The 18,830-nt window shown below is 51.7% G+C and overlaps 1 protein-coding gene across 1 annotated transcript in view; it reads left to right on the top strand.

Moving 5' to 3' along the window:
* Positions 1–18,830, top strand: part of pola1 (polymerase (DNA directed), alpha 1) — a 38,889-nt gene that overhangs the window by 11,692 nt on the left and 8,367 nt on the right. The window contains exons 27-35 of the mRNA XM_035526698.1: positions 902–934; positions 1,053–1,145; positions 1,329–1,534; positions 1,783–1,915; positions 2,142–2,273; positions 2,355–2,529; positions 3,526–3,707; positions 6,046–6,177; positions 14,798–14,914. Coding sequence (XP_035382591.1) covers positions 902–934; positions 1,053–1,145; positions 1,329–1,534; positions 1,783–1,915; positions 2,142–2,273; positions 2,355–2,529; positions 3,526–3,707; positions 6,046–6,177; positions 14,798–14,914 — 1,203 coding nt within the window. The remainder of the gene's footprint in view (positions 1–901; positions 935–1,052; positions 1,146–1,328; positions 1,535–1,782; positions 1,916–2,141; positions 2,274–2,354; positions 2,530–3,525; positions 3,708–6,045; positions 6,178–14,797; positions 14,915–18,830) is intronic.

The raw sequence follows: 18,830 nt of genomic DNA, 5'->3' as shown, positions 1-18,830 counted from the left end.
GAAATAGCACTGTCCTTGTCCCCGACAGGGCTGTGTGTGTGTGGGTGTGTGTGTGTGTGGGTGTGTGTGTGTGTGTGTGTGTGTGTGTGTGTGGGGTGCGCTCTCCGCCCTCAGATTAGTGCCCTGGTCCCCTGGTTGACTGCCCAGTCGTCCACCTGTCCGAGTCCCTCTCCCGCAGAGGTCACCCTTCCTGCCTGTGGTGTTTGTGAGCGCGTACACACACAGGCAATCGCACTCAGCCATGGTGCTTTGAGGTTCTAGTATCTCTCGCTATCTGGTGTTTTGCATTTTGCCACTTCCTATATTTTACCTTTTTTTTTCTCTCTCTCTCTCTCTCTCTCTCTCTGTGTGACAGCTGCAGCTGACGTCCCAGCCTACAGCTGGACACCCCCCTCCTCTTACATCTCTCTCCTCTCTCTCTCTCTCTCTCTCTCTGCACTCTTATGCAGGCCACCGGTGATTAAGGCCATTAGCCGTTATTATGACTCGGTTGGTGTGTGGGTTTGGAGCCCCATTTCAGTGCGCCTAATAGCCCTCTTAGCCAATTATCCTCCATTTAAAAGCAAATCACCAAGACTTTCTCTTTCCCCATTGCTAACTGTTGAATTACTGAATAGATTTGCTAATTAAATTCTTTGTGTGTGTTGCGTGTCACTGTGCTGTTTTGGAGCGAGGGTGTATTTTGCGTATGTGTGCTATTTTTTCCCCCCATTGTCTGTTTAACAGTTGTTTGTTCATTGTTCATGGCTATGAAACCTTCTTTTTTTCGTAACAGGCGGTATTGTTAGGCTACCTTTCTGAAATGGAGATTTAGATTATTCCCACACACACACTCTTGTTCATTTCTTTGAGCTGTTCTTCGGTTGGCAGCTGATTCAGACTTGTGCTCTTTCATTTTCAGATACTAATGCACACCAAGGACATGGTCCAGAAGGTGAGTGAGGCAATGGCTTCGTGTGTGTGTGTGTGTGTGTGTGTGTGTGTGTGTGTGTGTGTGTGTGTGTGTGTGTGCTCTTAAGCCTATGCCTCCCGTGCCTGTCATCCTACTGCAGATGAACCTTGAGGTGATATACGGGGACACGGACTCCATCATGATCAACACCAACAGCCCCAGCTTGGAGGAGGTCTTCAAACTGGGCCACAGGGTCAGTGGGGGCGAGGGGATGGGTGGGGTGCAGCAGAATGTAAGCGTGTCTGGGCCAGCGTGTGGCTCGATCGGAGGCCGTGGCCCGTAGCGGGTAGAGCCCGCCAACGCGCGGGTCTCCTGGACGAGCGCGTGTGCTGCAGCTAACGCGGAAGGCCCTGGTGGTGCTGTGCCCTGTCCGCAGGTCAAGAACGAGGTCAACAAGCTGTACAAGCTAGTGGAGCTCGACATCGATGGCGTCTTCAAGTCGCTGCTGCTGCTGAAGAAGAAGAAGTATGCCGCCCTGGTGGTGGAGCAGCATGCCGACGGCCGCTACACCACCAAACAGGAGCTGAAAGGACTGGACATCGTGCGCAGGGACTGGTGTGACCTCGCCAAGCAGTGCGGCAAGTCAGTGTCTCCGCCTCTCCTGTTCCTGGGTTTGGAGCCACACGCCAGGTCGAGCAGTGGTAGCTCAGTGGTTAAGTTGCTAGACTAGTAATCGGAATGTTGCCGGTACAAGCCCCACCGCTGCCAAGCTGCAGCTGTTGGGCCCCTGAGCAAGACCCTTAATCCTCAATTGCTCAAGATGTACTCGGTCATAATTGTAAGTCACTTCGGGTAAAAGCTTTCGCTCCACCCTGCTCCTTCCCCCTCAGTTACGTCATCGGTCAGATCCTGTCTGACCAGAACCGGGACACCATCCTGGAGAACATCCAGCAGCACCTCGTGGAAGTGGGCGAGAAGGTGGCCAGCGGCGACGTCCCACTCAGTATGTTCGAGATCCACAAGGTGAGGAGCGGCACCTCCCCCCCCCCCCCCCCCCCCGAATCCATCGATCTATCAGTCTGTCCATCTATCTGTCTGTAATTGCTGGTCATTTAGGTTGGCGACTCAGAACTGTGTAGCGCTTTTTGTACGCAGGCAATTAAAGCATGCTTGTACTGAGCACAAGCATGACGGAGCAGTGCACGTTTGACCTGGTGTGTGTGTGTGTGTGCGCGCGCACCCACATCAGGCCCTGACGAAGGACCCCCAGGACTACCCAGATAAGAAGAGCCTCCCCCACGTGCACGTGGCCCTATGGATCAACTCGCAAGGCGGCAGGAAGGTCAAAGCGGGCGACACCATCTCCTATGTCATCTGTCAGGTGATTTTCAAGGATTCGCGATACCGGAATGTATCTGCCCTCCCTGTGCGTTCGTTAACCCCCTCACCTCTGGCGCTGCAGGACGGGTCGACCCTAGCGGCCAGTCAGAGGGCGTATGCTCCGGAGCAGGTGCAGAAGCAGGCCGGCCTGTGCTTGGACACACACTACTACCTCTCCCAGCAGGTGCACCCCGTGGTGGGCCGCATCTGCGAGCCCATCGAGGGCGTCGACGGCGCGCTCGTCGCCACGTGGCTGGGTGAGCCCTCGTCTCCTGGCTAGTCCGCTCCTCCGCCCCGAGGCGGCTGTCGAAAGCAAAACGGTTGAAATGGAACACGATGGTGTCTTGTGTAGTGATGGGCATGCATGCTGAATCAAGGTGGCGGTATCCTGTCTGTCTGTCTGTGAGAGCACACGCGCGAGCCTGTCTGTCTTTCCGCCCTCCTCTCCTGCTCTTTGATGGGATTTGCCGGCGCCTCTTTGTGCAGTTGCGCATGGCTCCCTGTAGGTGGCAGCAGTCCCTGGGGCCTGTGGGGCCTGGAGCTGTGGGGCCGCCGCTTTATCCCTGCAGCCTTGCAGACGACACTTTTTATTTATTTACTCACTCACTTATTCACTTAGCCAAATTACTCAGGGGGACGTCGCCTGTTTTTCCATGCTCTAATAGTGTTCACTGTCACCTGGGAAGATTAAATGGATATTCAGCTGCCACCTCTTAATGATTTGATGATCTCAGCTGCCAGGCAGTTTTTGTTTTTGTTTTTTTTGTTTTTTTTTTGCATCACTCGTCTTTGTGTTATATTTAAACTTTATTATCGTCTCCCCACCCCCTCTCTCCCAATCCCTCTCCCAGTCATTCTCATGCTCTCACGGTCTCCCAGTCACTCATCCCACTCCCTCCCAGTCCCCCTCACCATTCCCGGTTCTCTGTTTCACCCTTTTACGTTTCTTACCTCTCTCTCTAGATTTGTGTGGGTTTTTAAAAAACTTTATTGTTCACGCTACTTGGATTTGTCTGCTATTGAGCTGCTATAAGAGACTTTAGCGTGTACGCTGCTCGCCTCTCGTCAGCGTTCACGTTCAAAGAAAGACTAAGAGATGGTGCAGGTCTGTGTGCGGAGTGAGTGTAGCCTAGCCGTGTTTCCTCTCAGCGCTCCAAACGCGTTGGTAGGCCGATCTGTGGCTGCGTGCGTGCACACACGCCCCTCCTGGTCAGGGTGGCGCTTACGCTGTGTATCTCTCATGCGTCCTTCAGGGCTGGACCCCAGGCAGTTCCGGGCCCAGCAGAGGCAGGAGCGCGAAGATGAGCCAGACGGGCTTGTGGGTGGCCTGGCCCAGCTCACAGACGAGGAGCGGTACCGCGACTGTGAGAGGTTCTCCTTCTCCTGCCCAGACTGTGGCACTGAAAATATCTACGACAACGTCTTTGAGGGAACGGTGAGTGTACACACACATGTAAACACACGTGTATACGCGCGCACTCACGTTCGTACTGAACATCTGCTTTATCAGAGACACCCGTCTAGTGGTGCATTGGTCCTTCTTTAGCCTTCAGAACAGCATCGGTCTGTTGTGGCATGGATTCCACTAGGTGCTGAAATTATTCTGCAGGAATCTTGGCCCACGAGGACGGGAGAGCTTCTCACAGTGGCTGCAGATTTGATGGAGGTACTGACAAGCTCTGAACAGCCCATTCTGCCTCATCCCAGAGATGATCTTTAGGATTAAGATTTGGGGACTGTGAAGGACAGGGAAACATGGAAAACTCACCATGTTCCTGGAAACCATCCGTGTCTATAAGACCGTAAACAGTCACCGTGATGGGATGAACTCGGTCGGCCACTCTGCTTTGGTCCAAACGCCCATCCACAGGTATCAGAAGACCCATGCTGCACCGTGCAAACATTCCCCACAGCATTACTCTACCTGAACCAGCAGAACCACCTGACAGGAAGGGCTCATCCAGTCATGTTACTTGTGGCAAATTCTAATCCTCCCATCAGCACGGAGCAACAGAAATCTGGGCTCATCTGACCAGGCGATGTGTTTTACTCTGTTCCCTGATCAGATTTTTGCTCTCTTGCGCACTGCAGTCTTTCCGTCGTCTCCCTTCGAGAGCGGTAGCACGCGACGTAGTCGTCTGCTGTCGTAACCCGTCTGAGATGCACGTTTGGACACATTTGTTGGAGCGCCAGCATGGTATTCGGTTGCAATTTGCTTGACTGTGCACCGCAAAAACTATTGACATCCCCCGACCCCTTTCGCTGACAGCCACATGATCCCCATTCTCTGTGTTTCCTCGAGTTCCAGCAGCCACTCCACACACACACACACACACACACTTCTTTTTCCCCACATCCACTGTGCAATCTCTCACCATTCATGGTCTTCATGCCTTATGAAGTTCACTATTATGCACTAACAAGTATCAGTAAATTTTTAGAAGCACAGGTGATTATTATCTGTCGATGGCCCGCGGGCAGCCTGTTAATGTACCCTGTGCTCCTTTATTTTTAGCAGTTTGGCACCATGAGATGGGTGGGGGAGGGGGCGGTCTCGTGGTCTTGTCCATCTGTTCATGGGACATCGGTCATGTTCCGTGCTGAGGTTACAGGCTGGAGGTAAAGGAGCAGTGTTGGCCCGTCGGGCGCACGTGCGCGATCCGGCGCGTCGGGGAGGGGAGTAAAGTTTGCAACCAGGCACAAGCAGGCCCGCGCAGCCTTTTCTTGTCTTTCTGGATCTCATTAAAGAAAAGTGACGTGTTCCGCATGTTCCATGTCCTCCTGTTTAGAGTACTCTGACCCAACGCTGTGAGACGCACGCACGCGCGTTGTGTTGCACAGGCTTCACTGATAAGACACTAATAATTAGCAGCGGTGTGTCTTCTGAGCCCTGGCGTGGGGGGATGAAAGAACTGGCAGCCTTGACTCGCCGGGTCTGGCCGGAGCTGAGGAGAGCCCCCTTATCGGAGCCCCGCTGCTCGGGGAGGGGAGGTAGCGGGCAGGAATGCACACGTCCCGCCATCGGTTGCGGAAGACGGAGAGAGCGTCTGCGTAGAAGCCCCGTTCGTCTGCGAGAGCCCCCCGCACGGTCAACGTTGCAAACAGTCCAACGCGTCGCTGCGGCTCCCAAGCCCGCGACCAGACGGCGCGCTCCTGCCCCTCCGACGCCACCCTTTGGCTACGTGTGGGGGTGGGACGAGCAGAGGCGCTATTTATTTATTTATTTATTTATTTATTTCACCCCCCCACCCCCCACCCCTTCCGCTGTTTATCGGCCGCCGCTTCCAGCGACCCTCGGCGGGAGCGCCGTGCCTTTTTTGCCCCGAGTGTGGCGGTAAAACCTTCAAACAAGGCGAGCGGCCCGCTGGCCCTTTCATCGCCTGTCACCAGCCCCGGGCTGAAAGGTTAATGGCGCAACACCTTTTTTTTTTTTTTTCCCCTCCACTTCCCTTTTTCAATGCTTTCCATCCTGAATACCGGACGCTTTTGTCAAGAGCGCGACTGTGCCGGACCCATTACCACGCGGGTTTCACTGGGACGTCTGGTGAAAAACGCGTTCGAATGTTATGTGTCCGTCAGCCTGTCTGTCAGGCTATCTAACTGGCTATCTGTCTGCCTAGCCTGCTATCTGGGAGGCCAGTTGTATTGGGCCTTGTTTTTCACTCTGTTGGAAAAGCACACACTCCTTTTAGCGTACCTTCGTCGCGTGGTGAGTGAGGCGATGCCGTGCGCGCGCCCGCGCCGACTGCGCTAACGCCCTCTGTGTGTTCCAGGGGAGCAACGTGGAGCCCAGCATGAAGCACTGCTGCAACGTGTCCTGCACGGGGAGCCCGCTGGCGCATCCAGCCCAGATCAGCAACAAATTGCTCCTGGACGTCCGCCGGCACATCCGCAAGTACTACAGTGTGAGTATGGTCCCGGCACCCTCCAGAGCTCCGACTCCAGAACTATGAGACGCTTGTTTGTTTTTGTTGTTGGTTTTTTCGCATATGTTCCAAGGGGCCTGTTTCTAAAGGGCAGTTTTACAGGTCTGAGATGTGTTTAGTTTTAAGATTTATCTCCATCAGCATGCATCTAATAACCCTGTAACAATAGCCCTAGCGCCACCTCCGCAGCTTGGACCCCACCCAGTGTCTCGTGTCGAACTCCGTCCAGCATCCACCTTCCTACTCCATCAGACCTGACATTTGCTGCATATTCGTCTTGCTTTGAATTTTGCGCCAGTCACGTTAGCGTGGACACGCGTGATGTCTTCTGACCACCTGATTATGGCGTGCCAGGACGATTCAACCGTTACTGCCACAAACGGCGGTGCTGAACTGAGCACAACAGTCTTTTTTTTCTTTCTTTTTTTTCTTTTTTTTTTTTACATGTAGTCTGCAAGCGCAACCGTAGCGTTTCACCGTTGCGAGACTGAGAGGTTGCACCTAATTTAGGAAAAATCTCTATATTTAAAATCCTGAGGTGGGTAAAACCTGTGTAGCTTCTGATGTCGAGTGAATCATGAGATTAAGGATGAATTTAAACAGTGCCATCACCCGCAAAGTCACACTTCCGCTTTCTAGAAAATATAGCAGGAGGTAAGAACTCTGTTTATTGACATCTAGGCATGTTGGCATACAGGTGTATAAGTATACTGACACGGGTGGATGGAGACATTGGAGATGTTCATTCCCACTGTGTCATGATCAACACTTAGATTTACATAACCGCTGTAAAGCTTATATACTTGGACGCAAGTAGAGGTGGTCAACCTGCACTCATATTGCGCAAAAGCTTATTTTTTGACCCGGAACGCAATTACCAAGCTACAAATATTTTGGCACCCAGGACTTCATCAGCGCTCGTGCATCATGAATGCTGTGGGCAGAAACATTCTTGTGTTGGTTACTGTGTCATAAGCTATTGCATAATATACGAGTGCTGTCCAAACACCTCTGCTGAAGGACTTCTTTCATAAATCCTATACGTCAAAAGTCTTTCTCTAAGGAGCAAGGAGAGTGGCCTGTTTGCTTCATTCTTCTACTAGGCTGAGGTCGATCAACTACAATAAATGTCTGGTTCACCTCTTGATGGGTTTTTTCAGCTCAATGTTGTAATTTTAAAAAAAAAAGGGGGGGGGGGGGGGGTGTCGTGATTTTCGAGGTTATATTTTTTAGGCATTGGAAATCCTGCACTTTATCACCTTCCCTTTTGATAACAAAAAGGAGGTATTCATCTTGTCCAGATTTTAAATCGACTCTCCAGCCTAAAGGGTATGAACTCTGAGTTAAGTGTTGTTAAATGGTAATCTTTTATGACCAGGTCCCAGATTTTTTTTTATTATTATTCTAGAACCTTGTCAGTCGGTGCCTGTTGTAGCCAATACAGCTGTTCCACAAAGTCCAACCAATCGGTGTTTCATGACGTATTAGGAGCTTTTCATATACCACGTAACACACGCATGGTTCCCTGAGAGACATTCTGTTATTTCAACCTTGCTGATGAGTCGTCAGCTTCTGGCTGTCGTCCAACTCGCGAATGACAGTTGACTCATTCTAGTGCCTTACTTAACATGGTTCCTTGCTAGCCGCACAGAGAAGTAGATAAGGAAAACCTAAAGGGTGCCAGCTCACCAGCTCATGCCGGTGGCAGTCCATTTGCACATGACTTGGCCAGCTGCCGCTAACGAGCTCTCCGGTCTCAGGCACGCCTGCGGAATCTGGTAGCACAGCCGGATTAGAAAGGATTGCGGCTTTGAAAAGTTCACATGCAGCTGCCGCGATTCTTCTGACAGCTGCAACAATTGCTTAGGAAATGGCCATGGCTGCTTACTCTGGAGTGACCAGGAAGCTTGTGCCGAATAGCAGGCCACTTGGGGACAGTGAACTGGTGAAACTGGGAGACTATGGAGGAGCAATTGGTTGGTGCCGGGATTCTGTCAGCACAGAAGAGCTTTCTTCCCTGACGAACATGACCCGGGTATCAATTCTAAGTGCTGTGGCTAGCCACCGAATCAAACTTTGTCTGCAACTGCAAGACCGCGTCAAGTGCTGGAGATTTGCCTGTAAAGGTGACTGTATTTATGCTTTCCCTAGTCTGCTGTAGAACGTTCATCACTCAACATTCATTCGTCCTTGCGTGGCGTTGGCCTTGTGCTTAGGACAACGGTCCTACTGAAAGGTGAAGTGTCTTTCAAGCTTTAGATTGAATCAGGTTATCCTGCAGTATGTAAAGTGCATCAGTCATCTGCCCTTGAGTTTTGAATACAGTGCCCAATCCTCGCTGAGGAGAAGCATAGCCACCATATGCTGCCATCCCCACTGACACTTTACTGTTGAGATGGGGTTTTAAGGAATGGGCAGTGTTGGGTCTGTGCCAAGCAAAATATCAACAACAACAAAAAAAAACAAAAAACAACCCTCCACTTTTGTCTTATCTGACTTCAGAACCATGACTCCCATTTTCGTTGGGAGTTGCACTGATTCTTTCAGACTCCAGACGGGCTTTGATGGGCTTTTTTTCTCAGTAATGGCTTCTTTCTGGCCACATGCCGTACCGGTATGCAGAATCCCACCGTTTGCACTGGTGCACCTTCACTCTGGTCTCTAGCTTCTTCAGAGCGGGTGATCTCCGTGGCTTCCCTCACAAGGCCCTTTTGCCTTCTGATGCCGACTTTGGACGGTTGGACTTGTCAGGACGGAGCCTGGAAGGTATTATCCAGCTTCTCATTCTCTCACAATTGACGCAGCTATGATCACTGGGATATCCACACATTTAAAGAGTTTGTAGGCTTTTCCTACGTTGTGCATGTCTCTAACGTGTATAATATCTTTTAAAGTGCTGTTTTGATCTGTTTCACTGTTCTCTTTTGAGGTTCCCAAACTGACCGCTGGTACTTGAGTTAAGGAATCGGGCCTTACTGGCTGTGTTAAACACATCTCTCTCTTTCAGCTGGGCATCTTTTCTACCCACTCTTAGTCCTTAGTCCTGCGTTACAGAGCTGCGCCCGTGTTGCAGTTTATCGTTTAAATGTCTCATTTTTTCACAGTCCCGTGTTGATGCTTTGGCCCCTGGAATGGATATGTTTATTTAAACATATATTTCATGTTTATCTGTGTAATCATAACGTCACGCTAGTTCAGTCAGTATGGATGAAGTGTCCTTGTCGCTTTGGTAAGTGTTGTCAATAAGCTGTTTGGTTTTTGTTGTTTGTTTGTTCGGTTGGTTGGTTTTAATTAGTCCTTATTTTAAAATTTAATTTGACCAATATTATAGATCAGTTTAGCAATAACAGGTGTGATCCAAGCCAGATATGATGCGTTGTGATGTCTAATCTTAATCTGTCGGCTCGTGGCAATACCCAGCCCTATAATATTGTTTATTCTGAGTGTCAGATGGACAGTAACTTCCTTTTTCTTCCCTCCCAAACGTGACAGTCCAGACCTTTCTGCGTAACTTAAGCCGCTTTCCAGCGTCTTGCTGTAGTTCAGCGGCGTGATGGAGGCCGCGATCAGCTGCAGGCTGGACTCTGCGCTGCAGGCTGCCGTAATTCGCTCGCCCGAGGGTATGACGCGTAGACGCCGCTGTGTGGGCCGGCAGGAAGAGCTTTTGTTATCGGGGTTAAGTGTTATAGTTGTGGAAGAGCGGTGCGGCATGGTTGCTTTTAGCTGATCTGCGAGGCCTTAACGGGGGTTAATTTGAGCTCCTCACACACGCTTTTTGTTTATCGTGGCCCCTTTTTATTGAATTTCAGATGCTGCCCTTCTCTCGAGTGTTTTCTCTAGGCGGCTTTTGCACCCCACCCTACCCTACCCGCAGTGCTGCAAATGATTTTTTAATTTAATTTTTTGCTTTCCTTTCTCCAACCTTTGTTAAGGCTGATGCGGTAATATGGGAATAATATGGCTGCGTGGGGAGTGTTTAGATCCTGAGCCGACGTAAAGAGCTCCGATGCGATTGTTGGTGATTTCGCCTGGCTGAAGGTTCGAGTGACTGCCAACTCCTGAGTGGCGCACACCAGCTCAGCTCAGGGGCACCACGTTGGGATGGGACACTTTGCAAAGGCTGGATGATGCATGTTATTGGGATTTGAAATTGGGTATCCCTCATTTAGACTATTCCAGCATTAGCCTAACCAGGGTTTCATGTTGATTAGTTTCTTACCCTGTTGTTTCTTGTAAATTTGTACAGAATTTTTGACTAATGTATTTATCACCAGCAAGTGCTTTGAATTTATGAATAATGTGTTTCAAACTCAGGGAAATTTAAATCATAGTATTAGTAATGCTGGGTCCTTGTTGCATCTTGTTAACTTTGGGTGCTGTTTGGCAGGTGAGACTTTTATCATCTTACCATCTCTGCTAATGCTACCCCAGAGGTTCTTGTTTTGACCTGTAGCAGAGCCTTAGGGGTGTGAGGGCTACAATCCGTCCAATTGGCCTCGACAGCAAGTAGTGACATTCAGTTATGGATATTGTGTGGTGTGCTTCTTTAACACTGCTAGCATTCACGTTTACCTCAGTCCTGTGAATGGATAATTAGGTCTTGGCTCTGCTGAGCGTTTAGTTTTTGAATTGCTGCAAAGCAACATAATTATCATAAACGTTGTGCACAGAACAGTTTAAAATAGATGTTTCGAAAATAGTTTGTAAACGCAGAGGAGCTTCTAGGCCATTTTTGCCGCAGCCTGGTTGGGAGCTTCTGGAATGCGTGCTGGGCTGTGGAATGCGTTAACGTTACCGCGGTGCCAGGAGGGCTCCGAACGTTCCATTAGCAACACCACGGCAGGGCCCAGTCTGGGGACAGCAGGTAGAGAGGGGTAGCGAATGACTGTGGGCAAGTTCTGTCGGTCAGGGATGTTGAACCCACCACCAACCAACAACCCCTCACCCCACCCCACCCCCCCACTGCGCTGTGCAGAAATCAATTAGCCGTGTGAATGTAGCTACCTCCCTCAGTGGGCCCTCTGCCTGTGGCCCCCATTGTGAGTAGGTGCAAAGCAGCTGCTGGCTGTGAATGCTAACACCCCCGTGAGCCCGGGGCCAGAGTCCGGACCGACGTGGCACTGCCCCCCCCCCCCCCCCCCCCCCAACACACACACACACACATACATTGGGAGCAATGTAGAGGGGTAATATTGTGTAATTAAGGATTCCTTTCAGCTGAGGGGAGAGCTCAAATAGAGATGTTTGTTCGTGGAGATGGAGGAAGAAAGCCTGCCTGTGTAATGAAGTGGGGGGGGGGGGAGCTGCATGGTTACAGATTGGAAGTCGGCGGTGTTTGCGGAGCAGCCGTCGAGTTGTGGTGAAGGCATTAATCACACAGAACCGCTGCCTCGTCCACCTTTAGCCTGCCGCCATTACCAATAAAGCAGCCCTTTGGACACAAAGCGAGTACGTGTTCCTCTCTTCACTCCCGTGACCCCATTCCCCCCCCCCTTTTTTTTTTTGTTTCCTCTCTTCCTTGTCGTCTGTTCTTTGACTCCTGGTGTCTTGAGCAAAATGAGAGTGCGGCACGGAGCGGCCCCCCCTCTGTTTGCCCCATTCTAATGTGGGTTGCCATGGCGTTTAACAAATTATTGCAATTATGTTCGTCACATGGGTCGTCCTTGGTAACTGGCTGGGGGGAGGGAACAAAATAAATAAATTCAAAAAAACAAAACAAAAAAAAAAGTGGGGGGGGGGGGCGATAATCCTGTTTTGAACAAAAGGTCAAATTGCTGAATCGAAAAGGCTTGATTAAGTCGAAGATGTACAAAGTGGACGCATTTCTGCCCATTCAGACTCTCATGTCGTGTCTGGGCTCAGGACTGTGAGTACATCTGTTGATTGCTGAGGTACAAAGCCTGTGCAAAGCTGTTGTCTTGGGGTCTCTAATCGCAGGTGGGTGGGTGTGGGTGCGTCTGCACATGTTTCTTTAGGAAGTGTATACTATACCATAATTAAGGACACTGTGCGTCCGTATTACATAACTTTGTTTATTTTTTATTTAGCACATTTGACACAGTTTGAACTCTTATGTGATGTGTAAAATGAACAGTGGATTCCGTTTTCCTTCCAACAGTGACTGGGGCGTGAGAGTAGGGGAGTGGCTGAACTTTCAGGGAGTATCGCATGGAATTCCTTCTCGGAAGTTGCTAAAGCAGTAGGTGACATCACATCCCAGAAACGCTGCCCTTAATTTTTTAGTCTGTGGAGGGGGAGACGGGCCTAAATACCTTATCAGAGGCTTGTAATGGAGAAAGAGGAGAGACCAAGCACCCCCTCCCCCCATTTCCAGTCGCTCCCTCTGATCTATGGCCCACAGGCCTTGTCCAGTGTTTGGTTAAATTATGTGGAGCTCATCTGATGTCTGCTGCAGCAGTGGCTGTATTCACGGTGTCGGGTATCGACTGGTATAATTATGCAATTCTGCGCCTTTATCCTGCCTCTGTGTCTAGAAGCCAGCTCTTGGTGTTTTTCAATTAGTTGGTTGTTTCTTTCACTGCTCCTTGATTTGTGTTTTTTTTTTTTTTTTTTTTTGTTGTTGTGGGTTTTTGTTTGTTTTTGTTTTTTTGTTGCAAGGTTATTTTTGAGTGTGTGGTTTTTCCCTCCCCTGCTGTTCTGGTTACACAGGTTTCTTAAGGACTTTGATCTGCATGTGTGTTTGGGTGTGATGTGGTGGTGGTGGTTTTTTGTTTTGTTGGTATATGCTTGCATAGAACTGATGCGAATGTGAGAAGACTTTGGATATAACGGTGGCTGCCGGTGTTGGCGTGTTTAGTGATCTTATCACACATCCGAAGTCCATGCCAGTCGAAGCTATTCTTAACAGTGCTAATTTGAAATGGAGTATTGTGGGTCAGCAAACTAGTGCAACAAGGCATTCTGGGTAATTTCTCCTCTCACTCCCCTCCTGCCCTTGGAAACTCTATCTTCCGGCAGTGTTCGTCCTGTGAGCAGGGGTTTCGGCCCGCCTGCGACGCGTTCCTCACTCGGGCTCCCCCCCTGAGGGGTCTGCTCTGCTCAGACACACCAGCATCGCCGCGAGCGCTCCTTGAGGCGCTCCTCCGCAGCGCTGGCGACGGCGCTTGCGTTTTGCCCGGCTGACGCTTTAGCCAGAACTCCCTCAGCAGGAACGCGGCATGACCCGTCCATCTCGGGCACCCCATGGGAACTGCTCTGTTAGCTTAGTCTTGGTCTTCTGCTGCACAAAAGGCCTTAGGGCAAACAAAGGGTTGATAACACCACTGCTCCTCTCGAAATGAAAACCAAACAGCTCACATATGTCAGGATTCAATTACTCCCCCCCCCCCGGCCTTCAAAGGCCTCCACTAATCATACACACAGCATCAACCCATCTCACAAAACGCTACCCAGATGAGATTAATTGGGGAAATTGAGACGAACTGTTGATTCTGATAATGTCGCGAGGCATGGACAATACCTGCATCGGCTTCGTGTTTGACAGCGGCGGGGAGCGATAAGGCCCGTCCGCGCCTGCCGCCCGGCCTCGACACGCCGCCGATAAGCTCCGAAAGTGACCCTCCGCAGCTAATCAGGCCTCAGGAAATGGGAGCGAATTGGCGGCCGCGGATGGCGCGGAGCGAGAAGTGCTCGGCCTTTTGTCCGCCGCCTTTATCGCGCTCGCTGTCGACGCTGCTTTCTCCCCCGAGCCGACGGTGACGCGGGCAGTGGCGTCATCTTTTGTTTCTTTGCCCCTCTGCCCCTTCCAGTTTGTAATCGCCGACTCGGAAAGGGCAGGGAGGCGGCGGCCCCGAAGAATTGCGTTCGGCGTGGCAGCCGTTCAGTTCGCCAGGGGTTAATATCCGCAGAGCCGGCCACGTTTCTAAGGCGATGGAGCTGGCGCTTGCTACTTGAGGGTAAAGTGGCATCAGAGAGCAAACAGCGTCAGTGGTGTTGCTTTATGGCGAAGAACTTTGCCGCTGCTTAACACCAACTCCGCCAGCCTCTGTGTTTGGTCGTGCCAGCCTACCAGTCCAAAAGTGAGGGGCATGTACTGGAGAATAGCTGTCTGCTCTCTCTGCCCTGAACCGCTCACCTCCCACCCCGTCGTCTCCGTCGTCTGGCAGAGCAGCGCCATGGAGCTCTGCAGCCCACTCGTCCCTCTTCTCTCTCCTCCGCAGCTGTGCCGCCCAGGCACCGGCCTCCCTCCGGCTCGGCAGCCGCGAGGGGCGACTCGGCAACTCGGAGGGCATGCTGGTTAGGCTCCCGGGGGACAGGTGCTTTGGCCAGGGGAGGGGCGGCGGGGCTCCGTCATTAGCGGGGTATTACCCGCATTAGCGCCAGCCCCGGTGCTAATGACAGGGGTGAGGGCGGTGGTGTTGGCGGGGGGGCAGCTGCACCTGTCCCAGGCCAGTGGGCCCCATATTACCCCTGTGTGAGGGGTACAGGAGCCACCGCGGAGAAGCGACAGAGCAGCACGCTGCTAGTGGTCAAGGTGGGGGGGGGGATTTACCAGAATTATTCCATGCTTCAAACCATGCACTCATTTTCTTTCTTTCCGTCTCTGTCTGTCTGTCTCTCCCTCTCTCCCCTCTTCCAGGGCTGGCTGCTGTGCGAGGACCAGGCGTGTCGGAACCGGACTCGTCGGCTGCCCATAGCCTTCTCCCGATCCGGCCCCATCTGTCCCCTGTGCTGCAAGTCCAGTCTCCGGCCTGAGGTGCGTATGCCTCTCTCAGTCTGGCACCAGCACAGGTTTGGCCAGCTGATGGCGCTGTCGAGCCAGTCTTGCACGCTGCCTTGGTGAGGACCGTTCCTCTCCTCTGATCTCTGAGCACTTGCTCTCTCGCTCTCGCTCTCACTCTCGCGCTCGCGCTCTCTCTCCCCCTCCATCTCTTTATCTTCTTTCCATCCCCTGACTGTTATGCTCTCTCTCTCCTTCTGCTAACTAGTCCCACTGCATTCCGGCCCCCAGGCCTAGCTACCAGCATGGGGCTCGAGTTCCAGCTTTCCCCGGGGTGGATGAGCTCAGCCCAGGCGGGAACCGCAGGGTGGGATGGGGTGGGCTGTGGTCAATTGAATCTCTAATTTCAAACTCACTTAATCTTGGGGTCACTTGTAGAGGGTGTCATGTCCCCTCACCCCTCAAAAACTTTGACCACAACAGACTTTTGTTTCCATCTCTCTCTCTCTCTCTCTCTCTCTCTCTCTCTCCCTCCCCCCCACATCCGTCTTTCCCTCCCTCCCCTTTAGCTGCAGATTTCTGTGCCTGGTTCTGTGGCGACAGGCTGAAACCCGAAAGGACAATTTCTCTTGTCACCATAGCCACTTAGGCGTCCCCTTCTCTGCCTGGTGAGATGGCAGTTTAAACTGCTGGCTGAATAAAACATTAACTTCCTCACCCCTTTTCCCCGTCCCTCCGCTGCTCGGAGCTCCGCCGCCCGACTGACAGCGATGCGCCTCGTCTCGCATCTCCGCGGACACAGAGACATCGACCACCATTGTATCCAGATTAAATGGAAGAGTAATGGGCACCCTAGACTGATTGGCCGGTAATTTGGAGGAGTTATATACAGGTGCAATTTGTAATATTTTCAGTAAATTAAATTTTTTTTTCCCCCCACTGCTTCTCTCCCTCGCTTTCTTCCTCTAATGCTGCCTCGACCCCTCCCTTGCTTTCTTTCTCAATCACAATGAGTAGCTCGCTCTTTTCTCCCTCTTCTCTCGCTCTTTTCTCTCTCTTCTCTCGTTGCTCTCTCCTCCTTTCTCTTTTCTCTTGTTTCTGTCTCTCTTCTCCCCCTCTCTCTCTCTCTCTCTCTCTCTCTCTCTCTCTCTCTCTCTCTCTCTCTCTCTCTCTCTCTCTCTCTCTCTCTCTCTCTCTCTCTCGTGTTCTCTCCTCCCCCCCACCCCCACCCCCTCGGTCTCCGTTTTATTGATGTACGTTCAGGCACCCATTAGGGCTTCCTTTTTTCCCTCTAGTGGAAATTGCAGCATGTTAATTTTCACACAAATTACAGCAATAGCAGGTATCTCTATTTGATACATTATAACGGGAGCAATCAGGGATAATTGAGTGCCTTTCAGATGGAGACCGGCGCATTCACTTCAATTCAAAGCCAGTCCATTTATCGCCTAATCGCTCTTTAAACACTGAATTTCTGGGAACAAAAATTCTTGTCATAATTTTGCTTAAGTGTATTTGGAAATCACAGTCCTTTGAGCAAGGATAATTGAAATCAAATCCCTTTCAAGGGAGCTGACATTTCTACATTTCCCCCCAATTGAAATTAATTTCAAAAATTGAGCATGAATATCTTCAAATAGCAGGCAATTATACCTTTCAATGGGGAGAAATTATGCGCACAAAAAAGTGGAGACATCAACTGGCGCTTCAGTTAAATGTCTTTGTTTCCCACTGTGTTTGCCTTGTAAAGATTTACATATATTGACTCATTATGAAACCTTGTGATGCCGATCGCCTTCCTTTTTCAGCTCGGCCCATTAAAATTAACTCAGATTGGAGCGGTTTGTGTTAAGCCTCATCAAAACTGTTTGGATTTTTTTCTTTCCCCGCTGCAGCTGCAGAGATCTGCATGAATAGGGAGAGAACGCTGTTTTTCCACGGTGTCGGCGAGTCCTGGCGGAGCGCGGCTCCATGCGTTCCACGCGCCCGGCCGCCGCTGCCGCACGCTCTACTACCCCCCCCCCCTCCCCCCCACACCCCCGTCGGCCGCCGCTCCCGGCCCCCGTTTCCTCGACCCTTTGTCTTGAAGCCTCTTCAGGACCGTGGTGCAGGGATGTGAAGCAGCGCACGGTTCCCCTGGGAGCCTGGATGGGGAGAGTTTGGATGGTCCTTGTGGAGGGTCCGTCGTGGAGCGGGGCAGGCGGGTGGAGGAGGGTGGGGGAGTCTTCCTCTGGGGTTCGGTGCCTGGTGCCACGCGTTTTTGGTCCCCCCCAGCTCGTTCCACTACGGGGCGGCGGCGGGTTCCGGGTGGGACGTGTGGTGGGTATGGTTATGGTAAGTGCTTAGGATCTGGTGGAGGTTGCGAGGTGGGCGGGGGAGGAGTGGGGGCTGTCTCGGGGGAGAGGCAATTTCACAGCTGGTTTGCTCCTTAGTCACTCGGGCCGAAAAACGCTGCAGATTTGTGGTGAAAATTGAAATGGTGTCAGTACAGGAACAAAGCATTGAGCCGAGCGGCGCAGAGCTGTTGGCTGGGGGGGGGGGGGGTAATGGGGACTGCCAGAGAAGGTGGGGGATGGGGGGGGGGGGTTGAGGCTGGGGGGGGAGTCTAAATTGAATAACGCCTGACGACATGTTCACCACGCCTCGTTGACACCTGTCAGTGGTGCTGTAAAGTTGCGTGGCACCCCCAGCCCGCACGGGGTGGTCCTGTTGTGTGTTCCAGCCGCACCGCGTTGCTGCCGTGCGAAATCTTAGACCGTCCCCCCGCCCCCGCCGTTCATTGGCAGGACAGAAGCGTCCGCGGGCCGGCGCACGCCTGTTTGTTCAACGGGAAAGGGCGGGCCTGCGTGCGTGCGTGCGTGCGGCGGCTGGCGCTGGCCACGGCTGCTCCATTATGTCCACATAGTTGAATCGACAGGCAGGCTTGTTGACCAGCCGCTACATTACGGGTCAACAGCTGCCAGGCTCATCGGAAGCTGTGCAGGGCAATTAAAAGCTTGTCGGCTGAGGAGAGGCCCGCGCTCCAGCCTGCGCCGCTCCGACGTGTGGCTGCTCTCCCAGTGCCCGCGTTGCCTGGCTTCTGTGGTGACTCAGGGAGATGGAGACCCAATAATGGCAATTAACATAAAAGTATAATGGCTAATCAAATTGACAGCCGCTGTTGTTCATCAGCTCCACACACAATGCCTTATCAAAACAAACTATTATGAAGTAGGTAATTTTGAGGTAATTTCTGAGTTGATCCCCTCTCTCTCTCCCTCTCTCTCTCTCTCTCTCTCTTCCCCCCTCTCACACATTCCCCCCCCCCCCCCCCCCCCCCCCCCCCCCCCCCCCCCCCCCCCCCCCCCCCCAGACCTGAGCACTTCTGGCAGGCAGACATGTGGCCAACGGTAATTACAGCAGCATTTACAAAACCAAACAGATTGTTTCCTGCTTTTGTGGCGCCTGAGAAGGGGGGAGGGGCGGGGTGTTTGCCGCGCCTGGTTTTGGCCAATCAGGCAGATTTTGCAGGTTCTATGACTCTAAACTTGGGGCTTGTCTAAGCGACTGTGTTTGCCTCTGTCTGTGACAGAGGAGAATATATGACAAACACTACCTGTCTCACCAGCTGTAATTAACGCAGGTGATTCTCCAGCTTTCTCTGATTGAATTGCACCAATCTCATTACACTCCAGCCTGCCATTTTTTTTCCCCCCAGAGAGACGGGGAGGAAAAAAAGGCACAGTACTAACCAATGTGAGGTAAACATCGACGTGATTATGGCTAATTGGTTTTTGTGTACGCGTGTGGGTTTTTTTTGTCCCCCCCCCCCCCCAATGTTGAATTAGCGATTGAATAATCGACCACCACAGCATCACTAAACAGTTTGTAGAGCTTCGCGAGATGGGATTTGAGTTGGTATCGACTGCACAACATTTATCGCATGGTGTGACTGTCGGCGCACTTAAACACG

Source organism: Electrophorus electricus, chromosome 5, assembly GCF_013358815.1.
Source record: "Electrophorus electricus isolate fEleEle1 chromosome 5, fEleEle1.pri, whole genome shotgun sequence".
Classification (NCBI taxonomy): Eukaryota; Metazoa; Chordata; class Actinopteri; order Gymnotiformes; family Gymnotidae; genus Electrophorus; species Electrophorus electricus.
This window is presented reverse-complemented; position numbering and strand designations above follow the sequence as displayed.